General features: G+C 36.5%; 1 protein-coding gene across 1 annotated transcript; it reads left to right on the top strand.

Moving 5' to 3' along the window:
* Window positions 1-1,887: 1,887 nt before the first annotated feature.
* tm9sf3 (transmembrane 9 superfamily member 3) lies at window positions 1,888-23,979 on the top strand. Its single transcript, XM_058796824.1, has 15 exons — window positions 1,888-2,173; window positions 5,377-5,572; window positions 5,757-5,879; window positions 9,011-9,171; window positions 9,396-9,473; window positions 9,585-9,716; window positions 9,917-10,083; window positions 10,195-10,289; window positions 20,164-20,294; window positions 20,834-20,973; window positions 21,174-21,242; window positions 21,345-21,491; window positions 21,705-21,788; window positions 22,193-22,269; window positions 22,378-23,979. Exons 1-15 carry the CDS (start codon window positions 2,081-2,083, stop codon window positions 22,443-22,445), a joined length of 1,761 nt encoding a protein of 586 aa, XP_058652807.1. The 5' UTR covers window positions 1,888-2,080; the 3' UTR covers window positions 22,446-23,979.
* The last annotated feature ends 43 nt before the right edge of the window (window positions 23,980-24,022 follow it).

Genomic DNA, 24,022 nt, shown 5'->3' on the forward strand with positions numbered 1-24,022 from the left:
TCACAGGGATAAATGGCTGCCGGTGTGTGTTCACTGCTGTGTGTCCCCACTCGGGATGGGTTAAATGCAGAACACTAACTCCGAGTATGGTTTACCATGTATGGTCACGTCACTCACTTTCACTTAATATATAGGCAAATTTGAACTGTTAGTTATGAAAGACTCTAAAATTTCTATGGTTAATGTTGAGACTGTCCTCTATCTGTGAACCATTTCATAACTTTCCCACAAGCGGTTCTATGGGCTGCCATATAGAGCGGAAGAATGCCAAAGGATACAACAGCTCAGTGCTTGGCCCCTAAATATCTGTCAATGGGGAATAAATTAAGCTGATTTTTGCTTGAGTCTATTGGAAGTTATTTGTTCATTTTTAATCATAAATCCACTTCATTCTGATCAGTTTCACAGAAAACAAGACTTCTGATCTAAAGTCATGTTGCCTCTCATGTAAATGTATCTTGATTTAAGGAAAGGAAAGGTAAATAAAGGAAAGGAAAGTATGTGACATGTGGCCAAGTATAGTCTCCCATACTCAGAATTAGTGCTCTGCATCCAAGTGCGCACACACACAGCAGTGAGTAATGAAACACCGGGGAGCAGTTGGGGGTCTCACCTCAGTCATGGTATTGAAGGTGGAAGTGAGCGCTGTACATTAACTCACCCCATCTACAATTCCTGCCGGTACCAAGACTCGAATCTGTGACCTTTGTGTAACAAGTCCAACTCTATAACAATTAGGCCACAACTGCCCCCAAAGATTTAAGAATCTTTAGATATTTGCATTGAAAAACAAGACAAAAATACACATGAAGAACATTTTTCAGAAGGTAAATTAAAAGTTATTTCCATATTATAGTGATTTAGAGTAGAGCTATTAAAGATTTTTTTTTTTTTTAAACAATGGGGATTGGTTTTCAAACTTTCAAGTGTTGCTAATACAGCACATTGTGTTAATTAATTCATTAATTCATTATTTTCATTTGGTCTTAAATAGTCTTCTAAAGTGATAAAACCTTCAGAGGCCCTGATGTTCCCAAGGTATCTCAACTATTTTGCAAGACAAATGTTTTTGTAATTAGATATTGGCCAAAATGCTACACTAGCTCCCCGAAAACAAAACAAAGACAGAGTTTCCCAAACAGGAGTTGACAAACCCCCGGGGGGTCATGAAGGAACTGCAGGGGGTTAGAGAGTTGATTAAAAGCATATTATCTTAAATGTAAATTATAAAATTACAATAAATAAATAAATATATTTTTTACAATAAACAATATAAATAAAATGTATTTAAAATATTTATTTTTATTTATCTGTATGCCATGTTACCATTAACCGACACCAGAGAACCATGAACATGCAAATGTGTTGATAAATGATTTTAATATCAGCTTAAAATATAGGCAAATAAATAAAAAATAAATAACTTTGGGGATCACTGCTATATGCTGAGGCGTTTTCCCAAGTCTTAAACTAATCTAAGGGACAAACAACACACACACACAAAAAAAAACTACCTTGCCTGAAACCCGAATAATAATATTCCAGCTCTCTGAGGTTCCACAACTCTTGAATGTTAACTTAAGTTATTTTAATAGTCTTATTTTATCCGTTTGAATAACAATGGTCTTTAATTAATTGACGTTTAATTAATTAACTTTTTTAAATATAGTTTTAAACTAACAGAGACAAGTTTTCTGATTAGGCGTAACCTTCTGCTTCATTATTTGAAGTTTCTATCAATGAATACTCATGTTGTGTGGTTTAACATCCTGCTAAAAAGCCGGCCTTTCCACAGCTTCTGTTTGCGCTCAGATGACGTGGCCATGGGTGGCAAAGCGGAGGGTTTCCTTCCTCAACGTTTACTCATCGCTCTCTCCAACGATAGGCCCACGTTACCCACGTGACCTCTGCCCACCAATCAGCGGAAAACGCGCGGATCGCTCGCTGAACAGTTTTACGACAAACTCGTATGTGTGCATCTTAAGACAACCACTGTCATAGAACCAGGAAGAAGGAAGGTGGGATAGCCCCCAAAAAAGATACCTTCTCAAATCAGTCGCAGAATTTTCCCTAGAAAATCATGGGGCTCTGCAGGTGGACTATTGAAGTGGTTGTCCTGACGACTGTTTTTAGTTCATTGCTGCCAGTTCGAGCAGATGAACACGACCACAAGGTAAGATAAACTGCGGGCCGAGAAGCCCTCTGTGCTCGGTGTGTACAGTCTCGAGAGACGTTAGATATTAGCCTGGTTGCTCTGACAAAATGTCTAACAGCAAAGGACAGAAGTAAATCCAAAACAGTGGACTCGGTGACTGATTCATTGTCCCGTGTCTGTGTTAGAAATGCTAAGCACATCAGAAGCTACGTGGCTAGCTTAGCATCAGCTATCCCATTACATTATGTTGTGCAAATAGCAGGGCAGTGCTCGCGATAATTTGTTTCGTCTCCTCCTATGATGTTTGATAAGTATAATGTTACTTCAGGCATAACCTCTCAATGTGTTTCGTGTACTGTGTGTTTCTTTTGTTTATGTGTGAGGTTACTCTGAAGGGTCGGCTATCCGTCGTTAGCTAAAATATGTCCGTCTGGACACACATATCCGGTTCGTCCAGGCTTTTTTTTTTTATGACTGACACTGTAAAAGATGGCTACATTTATAGTAAAAAGCCGCTAAAATGTTGCCTTAGAAATACAGTGCGACGGGATGACAGTTTTATCCCGATGACATTTCGGTGACAGTATATTTTAAAGCTCCTATAGGTCTATGGTATTTAATCACAATGTCAATATACCAAACCTGTCTAAGCTAATAAAATGTGTTTCTTGCTGTATAATGGTTCAATTGAAGGCCGCATAATTTCTGTGATCTGTAATGACACAATGATAATTTATGTTTATAAAACAAAAAAACAAACTCGAGTACAGTTACATGAGCTGTATTTTAAAATTAGGATTTTTTATTTTTTTTTATAAGGCAGCTTACAATTAAGCAATTAACAAGTTTTTGTTGTAGCTTTTTTTACACTCTGTAAAAAGAAAAAATATATAAATGCAGTGTGCAGTCTTATAGCCCTGATGATAACAATGTTTGCTTTGGATTTCAGACAACTTTAAAGTCGGCATGAATTCAACGTTCAAAATCTTATGTTATAGGCTAGATATTATTGTGAAGAAGCATATTAGAAATGCAAAGTCGGCAACACCAAAGCTCCAAAAGTATCAAAGAAATTTATTTTAAAAAATTTGCATAGTGTGAATATTTTTTTTTAAATACATTTCTTTGATACATTTGGAGCTTTGGTGTTGCCGACTTTGCATTTCTAATATGCTGCTGCTTGTTTTTTAGTCGAGCACCCATTTGAGATCGATGTGCGTGCAGTTGCTTACTCTTTAGATATTATTGTGAACAATTCATCTGAGCATCTTTTTCTTTTCTTTTTTTAAATTTCTGACCTTGTAATTTTTAATCAGAATGTCATAACTGGAGCTCACATTCATCTGTCTCCATTTTTGAGTTAAACATGCACATCTCAAAATCCGATCAACAATGGATGGATACAGAGAACCAAGACTCCGCTCTACACTTGTTTTCGATAACCCACCCCCAGTTTCTTTTTGATAATCTGTTACACTCAGATGTAATACAATACAGAAAATATCTGTTTATACTTCCGTTTCATTGTGACTTTAAGTGCCCTAGTGTGTCCAAATATCATTTGTGTCAGGATCTACTTAGACAGCATTTTGGGGGCGAATTTGAATGTCATTCTCCTGTCCTGAAGTTCCTTAATTCATCAGCATTTTGAATGTTGGCAGGTATATTCTCTCTATTGGATAGAATTTGAACAACTGTGTTATGATGCACGATCAGACAAGTTGATTATGAGTATTTACTAAGATTGAATCTTCCATTTTATTGCCCCTTTTACAGCTTTCATATTATTACTGCAAGCATTCAGAACCTCGCATAATCTGTGATGATGAATTATAGTACATAAAAAGTCCTCATATGTTGTCTCAAGAGATCTGGGGATTTCTGATACTTAATGGGCTCCTTTTTGTTCAAACTGGTGCCAATGAGAATACCTCTGAGCGTGGGAGACAGTGTTTAAGGTTTCATAGATACAAACATGCAGTTGTCTTCTCTTCCTCTTATTCTCATGTTCATTTTATTTAGACCAGTGCATCCAGTGTCGCGAGTGCTTCTGTATTGCCCTTTAGATTCCGATAGGATTGTGTAACACTACCTGATTTTCTGGTTCACTCCCTATCTTTGCTGTGATTCTTTAAACTTGTAATTCAAAGAATTAAAGGAATAGTTCACCCCAAAAAATCAAGAGATTCTTTATTCTGCATCAAGATTGTCTACATTCCTGGATCAATTGCATTTAATGTTGAGTGGGTGACCGGTTATGTCTAATGTCTTGTTATTTGCCTAAGGAAAGGGTCTTTCATTATGAATAAGAAACCTTGTTAAACATGCAATAGGATACCAATAACCACTGAAAAGTGACAAAAGTGTTGCTTCCAAACGTCTCTGTCATAGGTTCTGTGTACTTTAGTTTGTAAATTCTAAAAACTGGTTTGGCAGCCGCTTTTGAATATGTTGAGCAGTGAGCAGTCTATACATCTTCCCTTGTCAGTAATGATAACACAGTTTACTCAGTTCACGAGTTGGTTCAACATTTTAGGCACACTTTTTTTTTGCTGTTGATGCGGACATCATATTGGTCACTAGACAAAATTGTGTGCAGTATATTTTGTACAAATGACTGGAAAATCTTTTGTATTTGAAAGTTTGATGTTAATTATGGAGTTTTCTCCACTGTAAATATGTGGTATGTGTATTGCAGGAATTGCAGTACAATCAATTATCTGTAACTCTTTATCTTTTTTAAAACAGCATTGTATAAAATTTGCTTGCCTGTGCACTTGGAGGATGCATCAATTTTATCTAAAGACTAAAGTGAAGTGTAATGTTGAACAAGTGAACAGTATTCTTTTTTGAAGCAGTTTTTCCTTCAAGAATGGTCTCTTGATTATTTTATTTTGCTTTGGCTTGAGGGATTGGCAGCATCACAATCTCAATTTTAAAATCTCTTTTCTGCCAGCTGACTTCATCTTGAATCAATGACGTAATGTTTATGGGTGTGCTTGAGCCCTGGACAGCATGCTCTGTGTGTGTGCGGATTCAGGAATGATTATGTTAGTTTGCTACTATTTGAAGAATTGCTTAAGAACAAAATGCAGGCTAGTTTCTGTTTATTTTAAAACTTTCTTTCAGATGGTGACATCCTGGAGTTGAATTAACATTACAAAGAAGCAGATGCTGATATTTGAAACAGGTAGCTGATGACTGCTCTCTTTATTTTGCAGTACACAGATAAAGAGGAGGTGGTTCTATGGATGAATACAGTGGGCCCTTATCACAACCGACAGGAGACCTATAAGTACTTCTCCCTACCGTTCTGCGTGGGCATCAAGAAAACTATTAGTCACTATCATGAGACGTTAGGAGAGGCGCTGCAGGGGGTTGAATTGGAGTTCAGCGGTCTGGACATCAAGTTCAAAGGTATGGTCATATGTTAATATGTCTAGTGTGTTAACCTATTCAAATGAAGCTTATCAAAGGCACAAGTACTAGACTGTCATACTATGTAAATTAAATTAGTAGTTCATTCATGTTTTTGTTGGTTAGTAAGTATTATTGCTCTTTTGGTGATTGTAAGAATGCAATGTGGATTTGTCTTTTACAGAGGAGGTGTTGCAGACAACATACTGTGACATTGAACTTGACAAACCTAAAAGAGATGCGTTTGTCTATGCCATCAAGAACCACTACTGGTACCAAATGTACATAGATGACCTTCCCATCTGGGGTGAGTAACCAGGATGCCAAGGTGGCAAGTCTGTTCTTTTCTAATGGCGCTTTTCCACTGCGTGGTACGATCCGGCTCGGCACGGTTCAGAACGGCACGGCACGGCACGGCTCAGTTCGGCTCTGTTTCCACTGCAGTTTAGTACCGCTTTAGAGTGGGCGACATTATTTACGTTATAGTTGCACCGCCTCTACTGCCATGACTCCTGAAAAACGTTTTAATTCTGCGTCGCTCCATCAAGCTCTCGCTGATGAACGAGAGGAACGTCTGTAATTCCTCAACAGACAACAAAAAGTTTGTTAAAAGAAAGGTGCGCTCATTCAAAACAGTTGCATTCGATCCTTCGCTGGCTGTATCGATTTAAATCTAGCGGGTCTGTTGTGTCTCGTGCCGCAAGTTCAATGACGCAGGCAGTGGCGATTTTCTCCGACCAATCAGTGATCAGCAGAGTTTACACGTCATGTTTTGGAAACGATATGGTTCACTTGGAACCTCGTCCGAGGTGGTACTAAAAAAAGTACCAGGTACTGTACCCAGTGGAAAACCCCCCAAAAGTGAGCCATACTGAACCGTGCCGTGCCGTACCATGCAGTGGAAAAGCACCATAAGTGTACAAAACCCTGGCACTGGTTTGTTTACAGATTTTCTCTGTTTTGTATGTAGGATTAGGACAAATTAATCATTAGTCATTTCAATAAGAATCCACATGTTCAGGAGTTTCGCTTGAGGGCGAAAAGGTTCTCTCTGCAGATGTCACTCATGTTCAAGTTGGTCACACAAATATGCCATGCTGACCAACAGAAAGCTACTTTGAAAAAATTGGACTTATGTGCGAGCAGTGAATACTGTGCCAGCTCCTAAACACATTTTAATTTGAGTAGTTTTGTGCTTTTGTCATTTTTATTACTTTTTGTTTTTTATGTTTCTGTATAGCTTTAATTTTTTTAAATTCTTTTTTCTTTTTATTTTTTTTCAGTTTTAGTAATTTTTGTACTTAGACTTAAACCTTTCAGTTATTTGCCAAGGCAAAATTTCTCATTTTTGTTTGTTTTTAGGTTAATTATACATTTTGTTAATTTTATATTTTCATTTATTTCAGTTTGATTTAAATTACAGAAAAAATAAAAATAACAACTGTTGAGCTGAGAAAGTTTGTAAGTGAGACTGCAGTTGTGAAGGGTAAAAAAGATATATTTGAGACAAATCTGTTAGTACAAACAACAAAAATGACGAACAGTTTTATGATGATCATTTTAGTAATCAAAAAGACTAGATGGGGGTTTCGGTTCATGAGTGCCCTTCACCAAAATGTGATTGAAACCGTGGTGCAAAGTTACCAACTGCTCTCCGAGGTACGGTTAACTTTGTATACCTCATCAATGGTGAGAATGCATTGGACACTAATATTTGAGGTGTTCTTGGGATTCGTCTTCTCGGATATTAGAAATTGGCAACATCTGTAAATCTGTATGTATCTAGGCCTGTATTAAGGGTCTCCTGGGACATTCTGTTCGTGGTGGTTTTTGACAAGAATGCATCTAATGAGTATTGATTTGTCCATTATGCAACATTTGAGGCTGGCGAGAAGGTCATCAGAATGCTGGAAGTTATGTCCTATGATGAGCATCAGGCTCAGTGAAAGCAGAGGTTAGAAAAAATCCAGCATTTGGTGCCCGGATGTGAGCCACTGTTCTGCAACAACTTTAGTAGTGTCTGCGCTGCATCCCAGCTTGCACTGTTCCAACATTGCACAACGAGATGTAATGGATTCCAATCCTTAGGGTGAGAGTCTCCATTTAGTCATCTTTGCCACACTGTTGTTGGATGCTGTTGTCTCTTGAGCCTTTGGTCACAAGGTGAATGAAACTTTATGATCGAAGCCCATGAAGTCTTTTAGGCTAGCAAAATATCATTCAGAATCACTGATGTTGTCATGCTGTGGATCATGGAGAACTCAAAGGTTTTCTTCAAATTGGAATCAGTTTTAAGCTCATGATTCTGGAGGGTACTGGCATCAGCTCACCCAGCTCCAACCCATCCTCCATCAGGCTGTTGAGTGTCTCCTCCTGATTATCAGGAAATGGTTATATGTGCAAAGCATGTCCACTCCCAAAAGAGACTCAATAAAAAGTCTCGATACTTCTAGGTGCTCCAGAAACTGGCCTCTTATGGCATCTTGGACCCTACACATTCTTCACCTCAAACAGCTTGTGTGAAAACACTGGAACGGAAATGCTTTAGAAAGTTCTTTGAGATCCATTAAGAGCTGACAAAATTGCTGTATAATTTTTCTGGAAGCTTCCCATCCACTGGCCATCTTCTCACTCCATGCAAATTATCTTGTACTTTAGGTAATGTTACTAATGGTTACCTAATGCTCAGAAAAGCAGACCTTTCAGTGCCTGAAAGGGAAATCAGTTTACTGAAGTATTTTAAACATGCTGTTTCCCTCCAGGGGACATTTTAATGAACCATCACTACTCAACAGTACTAAAGAAATGTAACTTCCTTGGTGCGATCATTGTACTGAAAGAGCAGTAGGGTTATTAAGTGTTCTAATAGTTGCTCATGAATTATTTAAGAAAATTTTATTATGGGAAGAAATTAAATTGGACTTTAACTGCCATGTGAGTTAGCTATATGTTTTCGAGATGTATCTTTGACTGTTTTGTTTCTTCAATGATTTTTGAAGCAGATACAAATATAGATATAAAATTGTGCATATAAACTGAAATGCATAATAGTAAGTTTGTCTCAAAAGCTTGAAGATTAACTCTATCTGTTCTTTACTTGAAACGACAATGTGAAGTGTCTGTAATGTGAAGCTTTTCAGATGAAACACAATATTCTAGAGGAAATAATATACAGCAGACTTATCTCTTAGGGTTTGACTGGATTGTAAAATATTAGTGGTTATTCCAGTCTTTTCGGAGACAGAGAATGTTATTACATATTTAATGAAAGAATAACATATGCTACTGAATCATTCCTAATAACAATTGAGTAAACGAGTAAAAGTCAGTTTTAATTTTATTTCATTTTATTAGGATTTAATGTACTGTTTACTTAAACTAATAATAATAATATACTATTGACATTTATTGAAAATTGTTTTGTGGGATTATTATAAGGAATTGTTGGTGAAGCTGACGAGAATGGTGAGGACTATTACCTCTGGACTTACAAAAAGCTGGAGATTGGACAAAATGGGAATAGAATTGTGGATGTTAACCTGACCAGCGAGGGGAAGGTCAAGCTTGTGCCAAACACAAGAATTCCCATGTCATACTCGGTGAGTAAAACCTTCCTGAGCCTCAGAAACCTGCTAATACTACTTAAACTGTCACTTAAAATTTCACTTTGTTAACCCCCCCCCCTATACTTTTAGAAAAGCTGTTTTGCCAAAACAAATGTACAACTAAAATGTATAACTAATGCTATTGTGTGAAAGAAGTCGGTGTTTGCTTGAATATCTCTCATATGTATAATATTTCAATGTTTTGATGTTCCTCATAGGTGAAGTGGAAGAAATCTGATGTGAAATTTGAGGATAGGTTTGACAAGTACCTTGATCCATCCTTCTTTCAACACAGAGTAAGTGCCACATATTGTTTGATAACATTTTCCCAATGGATATAAAATGTGCTGAATGATATATTGAATATATTTCATGTTTTTGTGTGTGTGTGGTTTTGCACCTGACAGATTCACTGGTTCTCAATATTTAACTCTTTCATGATGGTGATTTTCCTGGTTGGTCTTGTTTCAATGATCCTGATGAGGACATTAAGGAAAGACTATGCCAGATACAGCAAAGAAGAGGAAATGGATGACATGGTGATCACTTTTGAAATGCTTTATTAAATGAGCCTTACAAACCCCATCACTTTTAATTTATGCATGTTTGTGATGAATTAGTTTATTCACAACCTTACAATGACTGATGTGTTTTAGCTCTGTTAACAGCTCCATAATTTAATGCTACATTTCTCTCAGTAGTTCAACCCACATTATGTTTTTCTTTATCTCGATATCAGGATCGTGATCTTGGTGATGAATACGGATGGAAGCAGGTTCATGGTGATGTGTTCAGGCCTTCCAGCCATCCGCTGATCTTCTCCTCCCTCATTGGCTCTGGCTGTCAGATCTTCTCTGTTTCCCTCATCGTCATCATTTTGGCCATGATTGAGGACTTGTATACAGAGTGAGTTTCAACTATGATTTACAGGGCAATCATAAACGTGTTGCCTATCCCAATGTATTGTTTAATTATCTTGTCCAGAGCTGTAACAAAATTTTATGCTTGCCTCTGTAGGAGAGGGTCCATGCTGAGTACAGCCATATTTGTTTATGCTGCCACGTCTCCAGTCAATGGCTACTTTGGTGGAAGTCTATATGCAAAACAAGGAGGTATGCAAACTAATATGTAACAGTTGCAATAAGGAAAACTCCAAATATCATTTTAACAATGTTAGCTATGCATAAGTTATAAATGTAAGCATTTTAGGCCCAGATGTACTCACAGCAAAGTTCTTTTTCATTCTTCATTAAAAAAAGTCTAAAATAACTTAGCCACAGTATACTGATGGCGTCCACATTGCTGGAAGTGGCATCTATATGAATATATAAATATGTGCTGCTCACTTTCCTCTCAATAACAAAATAAACACACAACAAAAATGACAGGATTGAGAAAACAGCAGAAAGAATCCAGGGTTCCCACGGGTCCTTAAAAAGTCTTAAATTTACTTTATCAAATTTAAGGTCATCATAAGTCTTAAATTGTACAAGAAAGTCTTAATTATGATTTCCAGTGGACTTAAGTTTGGGTACAGACCAGAATCGTGATACAGCTTAATGTGACGATAAAACTTGAAAAGGCTGTAAATAAATATGAGCGCTGCATGTTTCAAAGTGGGTGCTGCACTGCTTTGTGTTCTGCTGTTGCCGCGGAAACCGTTCAAAAGAACGACAGAGAACAAATGTGCATGGTCAATAAGGGTCCGTGTACTTGGCGGCCAACGGATTTTCCTTTTGAAATTAGAAAACCAAAATTGGGAATCGAGCGGTCACTCATTTTTTGTTTTAATATTGAATGTAGAAAAATGATAATTTTTTTTCCAAGAAACGAAAAACAAGAATTCAGCTTAATTTTTCGTCTTTCGTTCAGGAGTAGAAAAATGAATAAACAGCTTGAATATTCGATTTCTACACGTGGGCGGTAATTAAACGGCCCTTTCTGCTGATTGGTCAGGTGAAGATCTTCCGCAGTTCCGCGAGGCAGAAGTCCTCCACTGCTGCAGGTGTACGGATTCTTGATGTGTTTATTGCAACTACATTTCATCTTTTTCTCATCAAATAACCAGACAAATGAATAGCTCGATACAATCTGTTCTTCTGTGTAGATATAAATTCTATGATTTGCATCAGCTGGGCATGTATGATATGACGCCTGTCATAGCCTACCCTGGTCGCCCAGTAAATTTGTTTGTTTAATTAATTAATTTTAAGTAAAATATTTTAAATGCTATAACGTTCAAGAGCTGTGTCATTCTGACTATTTTACAATCGGAGAACAACAGACATAAAATACATAGGCCTACTCTTTTGAGTTTTATTATGTAGTCTTTTTTTAAATTTTTTATTTATTATAATTTAGATCTCAAAAGGATATGCGCTTGTACCGGCCATGAGCTGCATGTGCACTTGCACACAGGACTGTAACGCAAGACTTGCATTTCGGGTTGATTCTCACCAAACCCCACAGAATAAATTAAGAACGCTTGGAATATGGCACGGGATTAGGATTATTTTACGACAGATTTGCATCCTTTTAAAAAAGTGAAAGTCACCATCTATGCCATTCTCTGCCAAGTGAGAGCAAGACATTTTGTGTGTGTGTGTGTTTTCGAAAAAGGAAGGTATTAAGCCTTTAGAATAACAAGGTGAGTTACCCCTATAGTTCACACAGTTCTAATAAATTGCGATGGGTTAAATAAACTCAGTAAACTAAACAGCGGACAAACGAAACTACAGTCAAGCGCAGACCAGTATTGAAGTGTACAGCAAATATGCAGTCATAACTTTGTTTTTGCTGTTTATTTAATTAATATTCAGTAGGCCTATTAATTCACTTGGATTTTTTCCTCAGCATGGGAAATAACACTGTCATTCATGGTCGTATGGTAAAAAAGTAGATCTTTATTTATATACGTTCAAAATGACAACTATGTCATGCCTTTTGAAAAATAAAGTGAACAGCAAAACGTGCTGCTTTAGCGCGTCTCAAACATGAACCAATACACAACAAGAGCCTGCTTGATGCACCTACAAGAAGTCTACATTTAGATTATTTGACGTTAAAAGCATCATATAAATCACTTTGGAATAAATCACAGCATGTATCAAAAACGTGACTTTACAGTCTGGAAAATACGGTAGGCTATAGCAATTAATTTTTTTCACGGACCCTCTGGCACTTTGAGAACCGCTGTTCTACACGATAGACTGTATGTCTACACAGAAGAAAGCGCTGTCTAATCTCTGCCCCTGTAAGAGTTGTGTCGAGCTATTCATTAATCTGGGTGTTTGATGAGAAAAAGATTAAATGTAGTTGCAATAAACGCATCAAGAATCCGTACATCTGCAGCAGTGGAGGACTATTATTCTGCCTCGCAAAACTGTGGAAGAACTGATGACAGCACGGTTTGATCTTCGGCTGACCAATCAGCAGAAATCGTCGTTTAATTCCCGCCCACGTGTAGAAATCGAATATTCAAGCTGTTTATACATTTTTCTACTCCTGAACAAAAAACGAAAAATTAAGATGAATTCTTGTTTTTTGTTTCTTGGGGAAAAAATGAAAAAAACGAAAAAGGAGCTGTTTTCTAATTTTTCTACTTTCAATATTAAATAAAAAAAACAAGTGACCACTCGATTCCTGATTTTGTTTTTTTAATTTCATAAGGAAAATCCATTGGCTGCCAAGGTCCGTGTACGTTGCGTTCATTCGTTTTTTGATTAAATATTGAAAATAGAAACATGAGAACACGGCACCATTTTCATTTTTCGTTTTGTCAAAAAAATGAAAAAACAAGAAATCGCCTTGATTTGCCGTTTTTACATTCAGGGGTAGAAAATGGATAAACAGCTCGAATGTTCGATTTTCACGTGTGGGAGGGAATGAAACGCCTCATTTCACTGATTGGTCAAGCAAAAATGAAGCGGTGCTGTCATCATGTCGTCTTCAGTACTGTGTAACAGAAGACGAGTCCTCCGCTGTTAAAGTGTTTATTGCAACTCCTGCATGTCATCTCTCTCTCATCAAACAACCAGACTAACAAATGAACGGGGTTTACTTCTGTGTAGGCATAAACTCTATATGGCAATTATTAGGTGCTTATTGCAGAAATATGTATGTAGCTCGGATCTGCAGCTACATTACCCTTTTAGTCTATTTCTTTGGCGCACCGCACATTTTATTTAGCTGTCCAGTTATCAAAATCTGTGTGGCAAGGCTGCGTGACGCACTGGACAACACTGGACGAATGCATTTACTTTATAGTGAAGCGCAGAGCAGTATTGATTTTAGTATATCCAGCAGTCATAACTTTTATTTTAGACAGTACAGTTTCATTAATAATGAGTATAAATTGATTTAATTTTAGACAAAAACAGTCTGTTTTATTTGACTTAAAACACAGGCGTTTCGTTCTTGAATGAATCCGAGTCTTTGAATGAATCGTTTGAGTGAGTGGTTCAATGACCCATTTGCTTTGCTCCTGAAAAAAAATCAGCATTTTGAAGGAATCGGTTGAATTAATGACTCTGACTCATTCATCAACACAATGACTTGCCGCCACCTACTGGCGATCTAACCTTCATAATTCAAGTAGCCTATCCAGTTGTTTCATTTTGTCACTCATTTCATATTTCTGTAGGCTACTCAAAATGTTTTTGTTTAAAACAATCTCATTCCATAATGAAATTGTTGTGTTAATGCATTTACTACTGTCTGAGCAGCACTAATTCTGTAAATACATTAACTTAAGATGCAGCTTCTGTGCCACAGTGCAAAGATGGCTTTGCCTGGTACTGATTTAATTGGTAACACCTATAATGTCATATTTTTCAAATATTGACTAAATTCAGGAATTTAATATTAAAGGTGACAGACATATTTTATAAAGTTAGAAAATGCCCTTTTCTATAAAAATAGCATGCATTATATACATGTGTAACATGCCGTCAGATAATGACAGTATCATATAAACTTCTCAATGAAAAAAACTCACGCTAAAATCAATACTGGTCTGCACTTCACTATAATGTAAATGTTCACTATAATGTAAATGTCACGCAGCTTTGCCACACAGATTTTGATAACTGGACAGCTAAATAAAATGGGCTGTGAGCCAAAGAAATAGACTAAAAGGGTAATGTGGCGGCAGATCTGAGATACATACATATTTCTGCAATAAGCACCTAATATTTGCCATAGAGAATCTATGCCTACACAGGAGTAAAGCCCTTGTCTAGGCGCTGCCCCAGTATGGTTTGTGTCAAGCCACTTGTTAGTCTGGTTGTTTGATGAGAGGGAGATGAACGCAGGAGTTGTCAATAAATGCTTTTATTCTGTTGCACAAAACTGAAGACGACATGATGACGGCACCGCTTCATTTTGCTTGACCAATCAGTGAAATGGGCGTTTCATTCCCTCCACACGTGGAAATCGAACATTCGAGCTGTTTATCCATTTTCAACCCCTGAATGTAAAACGGCAAATCAAGGCGATTTCTTGTTTTTTCATTTTTTGAAAACGAAAAACGAAAATGGTGCCGTTTTCTCATGTTTCTATTTTCAATTTTAAATCAAAAAACGAATGAACGCAACGTACACGGACCTGCCAAGTACACGGACCAATAAGGCTGTTGTTGTGAGCAGGGTATTCCTGGGTCCGTGTACCTTCGGATAATTCGTTTTTTGATTTAATATTGAAATCTGAAAAATGAAAAAAAACGCCACCTTTTTCGTTTTTCATTTGTTCAAACAAAACGAAAAATCAAGAATTCGGCTTCATTTTTCGTTTTTACTTTCAGGGACAGAAAAGGGATAAACTACTTGAATATTCGATCTCTACAAGTGGGCGGAGTGAAACGCCCCTCTCCGCTGATTGGTCTACCAAACATTACAACATAATAATAGTCATAAAAACATAATAAAAGTCCTCCGCTACTATGTATTCTTAAAGTGTTTATTTCTACTACATTTGATCTCTTTCTCTTCAACAAACAGCCAGATTAAGGAATGGCTTGACACAAACAATACCGAGGCAGAGCCTAGACAGAGATTTCTTTTGTGTAGGCTTAAATTCTGCAACCTACCCTGAAATCTCATAAATATTAATTTAATTCGTACCTGCACACACAACTACCTACTAGCCTACATCTTTGGCACGGCCGCCTGATTTATTATAGCTAACCACCCTGCTGAAAAAACAATAGAACCCTGCCCAAAACACAATAGAAAATGTAATGGATTTAATGGTTATGATGGGAATTGTATTGGTGTTAATGGAAACTATAGTGGTGTCTACTGGTATGTGATAGATTCTATTGGTGGGATGTTAAATCCTATTGGAAAATGCCCAAAACACACTACAAAAGGAATTTTGTAATGGTTTTACTGGAAAAAGCTAATGGTTCATAATGGTATTTTAATGTAAACCACTGGAATTTCTGTGATGGTTTCTAATGGGCTTCTATTGTTTTTTTTTTTTAGTAGGGCACCTATTAAAATCTGTGTGGCAAAACTGCGCAACGATGGGAAGCCAAACAACCCAAAAGTGGGAGAAACAGTGCGATATTAAAGAGTTTGCGCCGCTGTCCTGTCATAGGCTCAATGGACCGAGCGGCACGACCGACTCTACAGCGCAGGGAGGGCGTGTTTGCTAGCGCCACCGAACTGACAGCGCAGCGAACATAAGAAGTTCGTATTTTTCCTGCAGGTTAACATAATGAAGATCAGTATTAAGTTAATAACCCTAAAATAAATGCAGTGCAAAATTCAAAATACATCATATTGAATTTACATACAATTTACAATTTTGAAAAGAGTTTGTTTTTAAATCAATTAATTAAATTTTATTTATTTATTTATTTAATATGTAGCGTAGAGAAAAGCCTGACAAACGTAGCCATTATATAAAATTGCACTGTTAAAGTTAAAGAACATTACCTTGGATGTTCCCTGGTCTTTAGAGACCAAAAAAAAAAAAATAAAATAAAAAAATTCCCTGGACCACAAAAAGCAAGGGTATGTTTGCAGCAATAGCCAACATTGTATGGGTCAAAATTGTCAATTTTTTCTTTTATTCCAAAAATCATTAGGATATTACTGTAAGTAAAGATCATCCATGAAGATATTTTGTAAATCCCCAAATAAATCAAAACTTAATTTTGATTAGTAATATATGCTAAGAACTTCATTTGGACAAAAGCGATTTTCTCAATATTTAGATTTTTTTTTTTTTTTTTTGCACCATCAGATTCCAGATTTTCAAATTCAAATTTTTTTTGGTTGTTTGGCTTCCCATACAACGCACTGCAGCGCGGAGATTGTATTAGCGCAGACCACTATAAATGTATTTATTCGTGTTAAAACCATGGCTAATTTTCGTGAGGAACATGGAAACTCAGAGAGAATATTAGATGCGTTGATGGTGGTGAAATTATTACCGACATTAAAACACGTTATTAACATCAACAGCCGGAGTGCTGATGTCTTTTCAGGGCATAGCTGTCCGTCAATTATGATAATTTGCATTTAGCCGCAAACATGAGGTGTGAGCACCGAGTTCACCTTCAAATCATGACGTCAAATTCACATTTCACTAAAACAGCACCATGGAGGAACAAATAGTCCCATGCCAGTGGGATAACAATATGATTTGCTATAAAGTGCTCTGTGAATAAAACTCAAAATAGAAAAATAGCTAATAGATGTGATGTGAAGGTAAATTACACAAAGTCATATCTTGTCATATCTGTCATATTATTTAGGTTCCTCCATTGTCCAAAACGTGGCGTATTGTCTAAAACAAAAGTTATGACTCTGTGTGCGTTCACATACATTGATACCGGTCTGCGCTTCACTACAATACATTTTCCCGCGCTGCAGTGCGTCGCGGCTTTGCCACACAAATTTTGATAGGTGGCTATATAATAAAACAGGCGGTGTGCCAGAGGACTGAAAGGTTCTGCCTCGATGCGGTTTGTGTCAAGCCATTGGTTAATCTGGCTGTTTGATGAAGAGAAAGAGACCAAATGTAGCAGAAATAAACATGTTAAGAATCTGTAGAAGCAGAGGACTATTATTATTATTTTTAAGGACTATTATTATGTTGTAATGTTTGGTTGACCAATCAGCGGAGAGGGGCGTTTCACTCCGCCCACTTGTAGAGATCGAATATTCAAGTAGTTTATCCCTTTTCTGTCCCTGAACGTAAAAACGAAAACTGAAGCCGAATTCTTGATTTTTCGTTTTGTTTGAACAAATGAAAAACGAAAAATGTGGCGTTTTTTTCATTTTTCAGATTTCAATATTAAATAAAAAAACGAATTATCCGAAGGTACACGGACCTTCCTGCAATACCGGAGGCTGTAGTTTCAGAACTGGATTTCTAGGATACTCTAGTTTTTTTTGTTTGTTTATTTTATTTATTTTTTGTATGTATGTATTATGTCAGGTCTTCCAGACAGTTCTATCTAACCTTTACAATTAATCCGGAACGTGGCAGCTAGATCAATTTTTAATGAGCCAAAAAGAATGCAAGAAAGAATGAAGAACGTCACACCTCTCTTTATCAATTTGCACGGGCTACCAATAGCTGCTCGCATTAAAAAATCAAGGTATTAATGTTTGCCTACAAAACCACCACTGGCTCTGCACCCCTTTACCTAAATTCATTACTTCAGACTTATGTGCCCTCTAGAAGCTTGTTCTGCAAGTGAACGTCGCTTTATTGTGGCATCCCAAAGAGGCACAAAATCACTTTCACTGACTTTTAAATTAAATGTTCCCTCCTGGTGTAATGACCTGCCCAACTCAATCCGAGCAGCTTCTTCAAGAATTGGCTAAAAACTCATCTCTTCCATCTTTATTTGACCCTCTAACTCTAGCACTCTCTATTCTAATTCTATTCTTAAAAAAAAATAAAACCTGTCCCTTTTAGACTTGCACTCTATTCATTTACTGCTTGTTTTCTTAAAAAAAAAAAAAAAAAAAATAGCTTTTCTAATCTTTTTGTATTATATCGGTTTCTTCTTAATTATACAATTAACAAAAGCAAAAAAGGTCTCTAACACTAGCATGCTCTATTCTTTTTATATTCTATCTGTTTTGTTTTTATATAATTAAAAATAAAATCCCTTGCTACATGTACTGCGTTAGGTTAAATGAGACTTGTTACAGCACTTGCATATCATTTCTGTTTTGTTGAATTTGATTGCTTCCATTGTCCTCATTTATAAGTCACTTTGGATAAAAGCATCTGCTAAATGACTAACTATTTATTGTCCTAACCAACTCCTAACCCTAAACATACCCGTTGGTAACCCTCTTGAAATATTTAACCTAATTTATTTCAGTATATTCTATATATTCTGGTTTTAAATTCAGTTTTCTTTGAAAGAAGACTTGTGTCTGTGCGAGACTTCAGTTCAATAGCCGCAGCGCTTCATGTCTGATGTGTGACCCACTTAAAGTGCAGTAAACGGTAAAACAATTGCGGTACAAATTAGTGTGATTATTAGTACTTTAATAAAAGTAAAATAATTTAAATACAAATACTAATTTACAACATCCAGCAGCACAATGAACTGTTTTGCACAGCTAAAAAGGCTAAATGGAGATTGCTGACTCCCCCTCAAACAGTTCACGCTAGCTCTTACATTAAAAATAAGATGGAAAGATAACCAATTAATAGTTTCCATGGATCTAGTCTTTGCATCTGTTTGTTTGATGTTTGAATCAGGTCTCCTCTGTTGGAATAGATAGCGCTGTCCCAAAAAATAGGGTCCAATGCAGTACTAGAACTGCAGCCTCCGGTACGGCAGGAACATTGAGTTGTTTTTTGTTCGGACCAATGCGAAAATCGACCCATGTTTTTACCCTGCAAACACGCAGAACTGTAAATGTGAACTGGTGGATCGATAAGAAGATAATTCATTATAAAAATCTAAACCGTAAAATGTGTTTGTATGTTATTTAATGAATATAATAATTTATTGATAATAAATGTTTAAATTAATATAATACTTAATACTTTTGACTTATCCATTTTCTTAAAAAATGGTTTAAACACTGAAATGTGAAGTGTGTCATTTTATGAAACCTTTTGTTTTTGTGAAAACTTCTATCTGAACTGTAAATCATGCTTTTTACGGTCATTTTACAGTTTAATAGTTTACCATAGACATTTCCCTACCCCGCTCATATGGTATTAATTTTATTTGTGCAGGTCTTAAAAAAGGTCTTAGAAAGTCTTAAATCTGAGCTTAAAAATCCTGCAGCAACCCTGGAATCTGATCATAGCCATCATAGATATATGTATACTCAGCTCTGCAATACGACACTTTCAATTAGAATTGAACTACTTCAATTCCTAGTATAAAGTGGCTCTCCAGTGTGTTCATGCATTTTTACTTGCCTCTAACCTTGACGGACTGACCAGAAGAAATAAACCATTTCCATGTCAAGAAAGGCAGAGCCCCAGAGCCACACCTGTTACGTCATCACCACGGACCAATGGTGGTTTGATGGTATTTGCCAGTAGGAGCAAACTTTTCCATGAAGTTCACTTTGGCAAGCTGTTTCAAACTTCCGAAACGAATTTCATTTTGGCCCGTTTTATTTATTTTTTAAGAAATGACATCGTGGGCAGCATGCCGACATGTAGCGCTGTTGCACTTCGCCATCCTGAGTTTGCGTCCCGGCTCGCGGACCTTTCCCAAACCCATCTCCTTCTCTCTCTCAACCGCTTCCTTTCGACCTACTGTCCTATCTAAATTAAAATTTAAAAAAAGTTATAAAATGCCAAGTATAAATCTTAAAAAAATAAATGACGTCTCAAATTAGTTGATTCTTCAATTTTTGCTAGAAGTATACCAGGGCCTTTAATATAGCCTATCGAAGGTGTCCTAGAAATTGCACGAGGTGAAATTATGTACATCCTTTTTTGTTTCTTCTTGTTGTTTCTTTCAACTATTTTACATCAATTGTACAGGGAGGAGATGGATAAAGCAGATGTTCATTGGAGCTTTTCTGATTCCTGCCATGGTGTGTGGCACAGCATTCTTCATCAACTTCATCGCTATCTACTATCATGCCTCCAGAGCTATTCCATTCGGCACCATGGTGAGTTCCTCATCTGCCTTATACATAGTCACCTTTATTTATATAGCGCTTTTAACAATACAGATTGTGTCAAAGCACTTAACAGTATCAAATTGGAGGATAGAGTGTCAGTAATGTATAATGATAAGATTAAACACTCAATTTTCAGTTAAAGGCAATTTCATTATTGAATTCAGAGATGTCGTTGTCTAGCTCAGTTTAGTTTAAATAGTATCTGTGCAATCAAATTGGCGATAATCGCTAGAAATTAAGTGTCCCCATTACAGTGTATAGTCCTACATGCCTACATTTACATTTATGTACAAGTCAATCTCAGGCTGATTTTACAACTAAGATCAACTGCTAAATAAGGAAAGACAATCACTTGAATGTTATTCTGGACCACAGAATTTGGTTGTAAACACACTGGTATCATTATTTAGTTTCTAATCCCCTTGATATTACACATAATAGCACTTAAATAGCCTTAAAGCATTAATTGATTGGTAAAGTACTTGTTACATCTGTTAAAATATCATGTTTCTAATTTATTCGATCAGGTTGCAGTGTGCTGCATCTGTTTCTTTGTAATTCTACCTCTGAACCTGGTGGGGACAATTCTGGGCAGGAACCTCTCTGGCCAGCCCAACTTTCCTTGTAGGGTCAATGCTGTACCCAGACCCATCCCAGAGAAGAAATGGTAACCTCATCCATGATTCACACATCACAAACTGTCTTGATATCATGCCATATTCATCATTTCATTTTTGTTTTCTGTGACTACGTATGTAAATATAATCTTAAGTAATTTGAATGTAAATATTGTAAATGTTTTCTGTGTAAAATGTAAATATCAATAGACATTAGGTCATTGTTATTAAATGTTTCTCTGTTTGGCAGGTTTATGGAGCCGGCAGTTATTGTGTGTCTAGGTGGCATCCTTCCATTCGGGTCAATATTCATTGAGATGTAAGTCTGTAAATTGGTCCTGGATTTATATTTATACCCATAATTACTATGAATATCTATAAGAAAAAGAAAAGAAGAAAAAAACGCCTCATCTTCCTTCAGGTACTTCATTTTCACATCTTTCTGGGCCTACAAGATTTACTATGTGTACGGATTTATGATGCTGGTGCTGGTGATCCTGTGCATTGTTACAGTCTGTGTTACCATCGTCTGTACCTACTTCCTTCTCAACGCAGAAGACTACAGATGGTAAGGAGCATGTGCTTGTCATATTGTATTTATAATGCTGTTTTGCTCATGCAGTTTAATTTGTTTCCACATCCATCCTCCCTTGGGAGACCACTGAGGCGTTTAAATGTCTTGTAGGGTGGTAAACGCAGCATAACCAGATGACATCATGAGACTGAATGACAGTAATTGTTTTAAGATTAATGTAATTTTGAACTTTTTTTTTTTTTTCAGGCAATGGACAAGCTTTCTCTCTGCAGCGTCAACAGCAGTTTACGTTTACATGTACTCCTTCTACTACTATTTCTTCAAAACAAAGTGAGTTTTAGTTCCTTTTCCTCAAATGTCATTTTATAAATTCTTTAAATTTACATGACTAATTTACTCGCCCTCAGTCACTCAAAATGTATGATTTCCTTTCTTTTATGGACCATAACAAAGATATTTTGCAGAATTTCTAAGCTGCGATTTTCTATAAAACGTTTTCTCTTAAGTAAAAAGCTCTATAAAGTATTAAAATTTACCATAAAAATAGTAGAATCTACATTCTAAATCTGTGTCTGAGGAACATACTTAAATTTAAGTATCACTTTTTATAAATTTCTAGTTAAAAATGCAAATATATTGTAAAAGTACATTGAAAAGTAGAAATTTATTATTTGTCTTTGTGTAGATGTGGGATCTGATACCAATAATTAGTCTGTACTCATTTTCCCCCCCAGAATGTATGGCTTATTTCAGACATCATTCTATTTTGGCTACATGGCTGTGTTCAGTACTGCTTTGGGAATCATGTGTGGTGAGTACAAGAAAACAAAATCACTTCTCTAGTACTCTGATTCTCCTCTTATGAGAATGGGATTGACACATTTTGACTATCGTTTACTCTTTATCTCTTTGTTTTTAGGAGCCGTGGGTTACATGGGAACAAGTGCCTTTGTGAGGAAGATCTACACAAATGTGAAAATCGACTAGAAACTCTGCAGCAACTCTGCGGATCAGCCGACACTTCCTCCCGATCGAAGCGGGCACAAAGTCTCCATTTATTTTGCAAGAAGAGATTGTGGTATCTTGTACAAAATCTAGTTTTCCATTCTCAATGAATTAAAAGTTGCGGCATGAAGCGTACACAAGGGTAAAATGAGAGGTGAAATAAACAGGACTTTTATTTTAATTTTTTTGTTTTATCTGCTTTTTGTTTTTTCCTCCGGAGGAAATGCAGGCAGTAAAGGCAGATAAAAGGGGAAAGAAAATACACCACAGCGTTGCTCCTATTTCTTATAACTCTATCCCACCTAAAAACCATTGAACAGATCTTTATTGATGGAATAGTCTAGCTCTCTTCAGTGAAGAGGCCAAAGTGTATGGAGAGCCTTTGTTCTTTTATATGAGAATATTAGAGAGTGGGGTTTACGTCCATCCTCTTGCTTGTCTGTTTTGTATTACAGAGTCATACAATGTCATTGTTGTAGTATTGTTTTATTTGCTTATGAATGACACCAAAAGCATAATGTGGTTTGAAATTCCAAAATACAATTTTTTTTTTTTCATTCATAAATAAATAGAAAAAAACATATGATGTGAAACAGCCAGGTTTTAGCTCTACCTTTTGAGGACGGCTGCTTTTCTGTAGCTCAGACCCACAGACCAGAGCGGGATAGAGCTTGCACTATCTGGCACATCAGATAGTTCACTATTCACAGCAGATTCTAGTGAGACTGATGATCTGAAATGATGGTTTGGTGGCAGATTATTTTTAATGGGTTGTGTGATGTGATATTTTTTTCCCAGTTCAGTCTTATGTTGTTTGGGTTTGAATGAAGTCTGCTCGTAAAGATAATATATGGAGGGGGGTGGCCATGTATATAACCTTAATAATGTAACTGTAGATGTAGATCCCAAATGTATTTTGGTTGTACAGATTTATTAAAGGGTGTCTTTTCTTTCTTTTTTTGGACAGTCAGTTTAAGGTTTTTCATTAGGTTTTTTTGAAGGTTGGGGTGGGCTTGGTGGCACAGTTACATCTTGCCTGATATTGCATGAATTATTCACCAAATCATATGATCAGATTCTATTTGTTTGTTTTTTAAGCATCATTACACTTTAGGTGACCCCCATCACTACCCTTGTTCATTAGCACCTTGTAGAACGGTCTCAAAAATAAGTGCTTCATTGACTTTGTGCTGCTCATAGAGGAGTTAGTCATCAGCTTTTTTTATTTTATTTTTTGTTTATTTAAAGAGTTGAAAGGCTATTCATCGTCTTGGACAGCCGTCTCTCTCGTGCTTATTTTTGTATCCATGATCTGAACCAAAATTGTGAATGTCACACAATTTAGGCACACATTCTAAATCTCTGCAGACATACTGTACAAAGTGAAGTTATTGTACACTTTACTAGATGTTTTCATGGTTACTAAGTGGAGACACACTTAGACCAAGCTGTTGTTCTTATTTTTCTTATGTTCCATTGTGTAAATACAGTATGTAACTAAAAAAAAAAAAAATGTTTTGAGAAGTGGCAAAGCCTTTTTCTAAACCTCATTCCTCCCA

Source organism: Onychostoma macrolepis, chromosome 13 (genome assembly GCF_012432095.1).
Source record: "Onychostoma macrolepis isolate SWU-2019 chromosome 13, ASM1243209v1, whole genome shotgun sequence".
In the NCBI taxonomy this organism is placed as follows: Eukaryota; Metazoa; Chordata; class Actinopteri; order Cypriniformes; family Cyprinidae; genus Onychostoma; species Onychostoma macrolepis.

What these genes read in the sequence shown, in the direction of transcription:
- tm9sf3 (XM_058796824.1), top strand. Translation starts at nt 2,081, where the DNA reads ATGGGGCTCTGCAGGTGGACTATTGAAGTGGTTGTCCTGACGACTGTT. An exon ending in ATTGAGGACTTGTATACAGA is followed by an intron (nt 10,084 to 10,194) that starts GTGAGTTTCAAC and finishes TTGCCTCTGTAG; the next exon opens with GAGAGGGTCCATGCTGAGTA. An exon ending in AACGCAGAAGACTACAGATG is followed by an intron (nt 21,492 to 21,704) that starts GTAAGGAGCATG and finishes TTTTTTTTTCAG; the next exon opens with GCAATGGACAAGCTTTCTCT.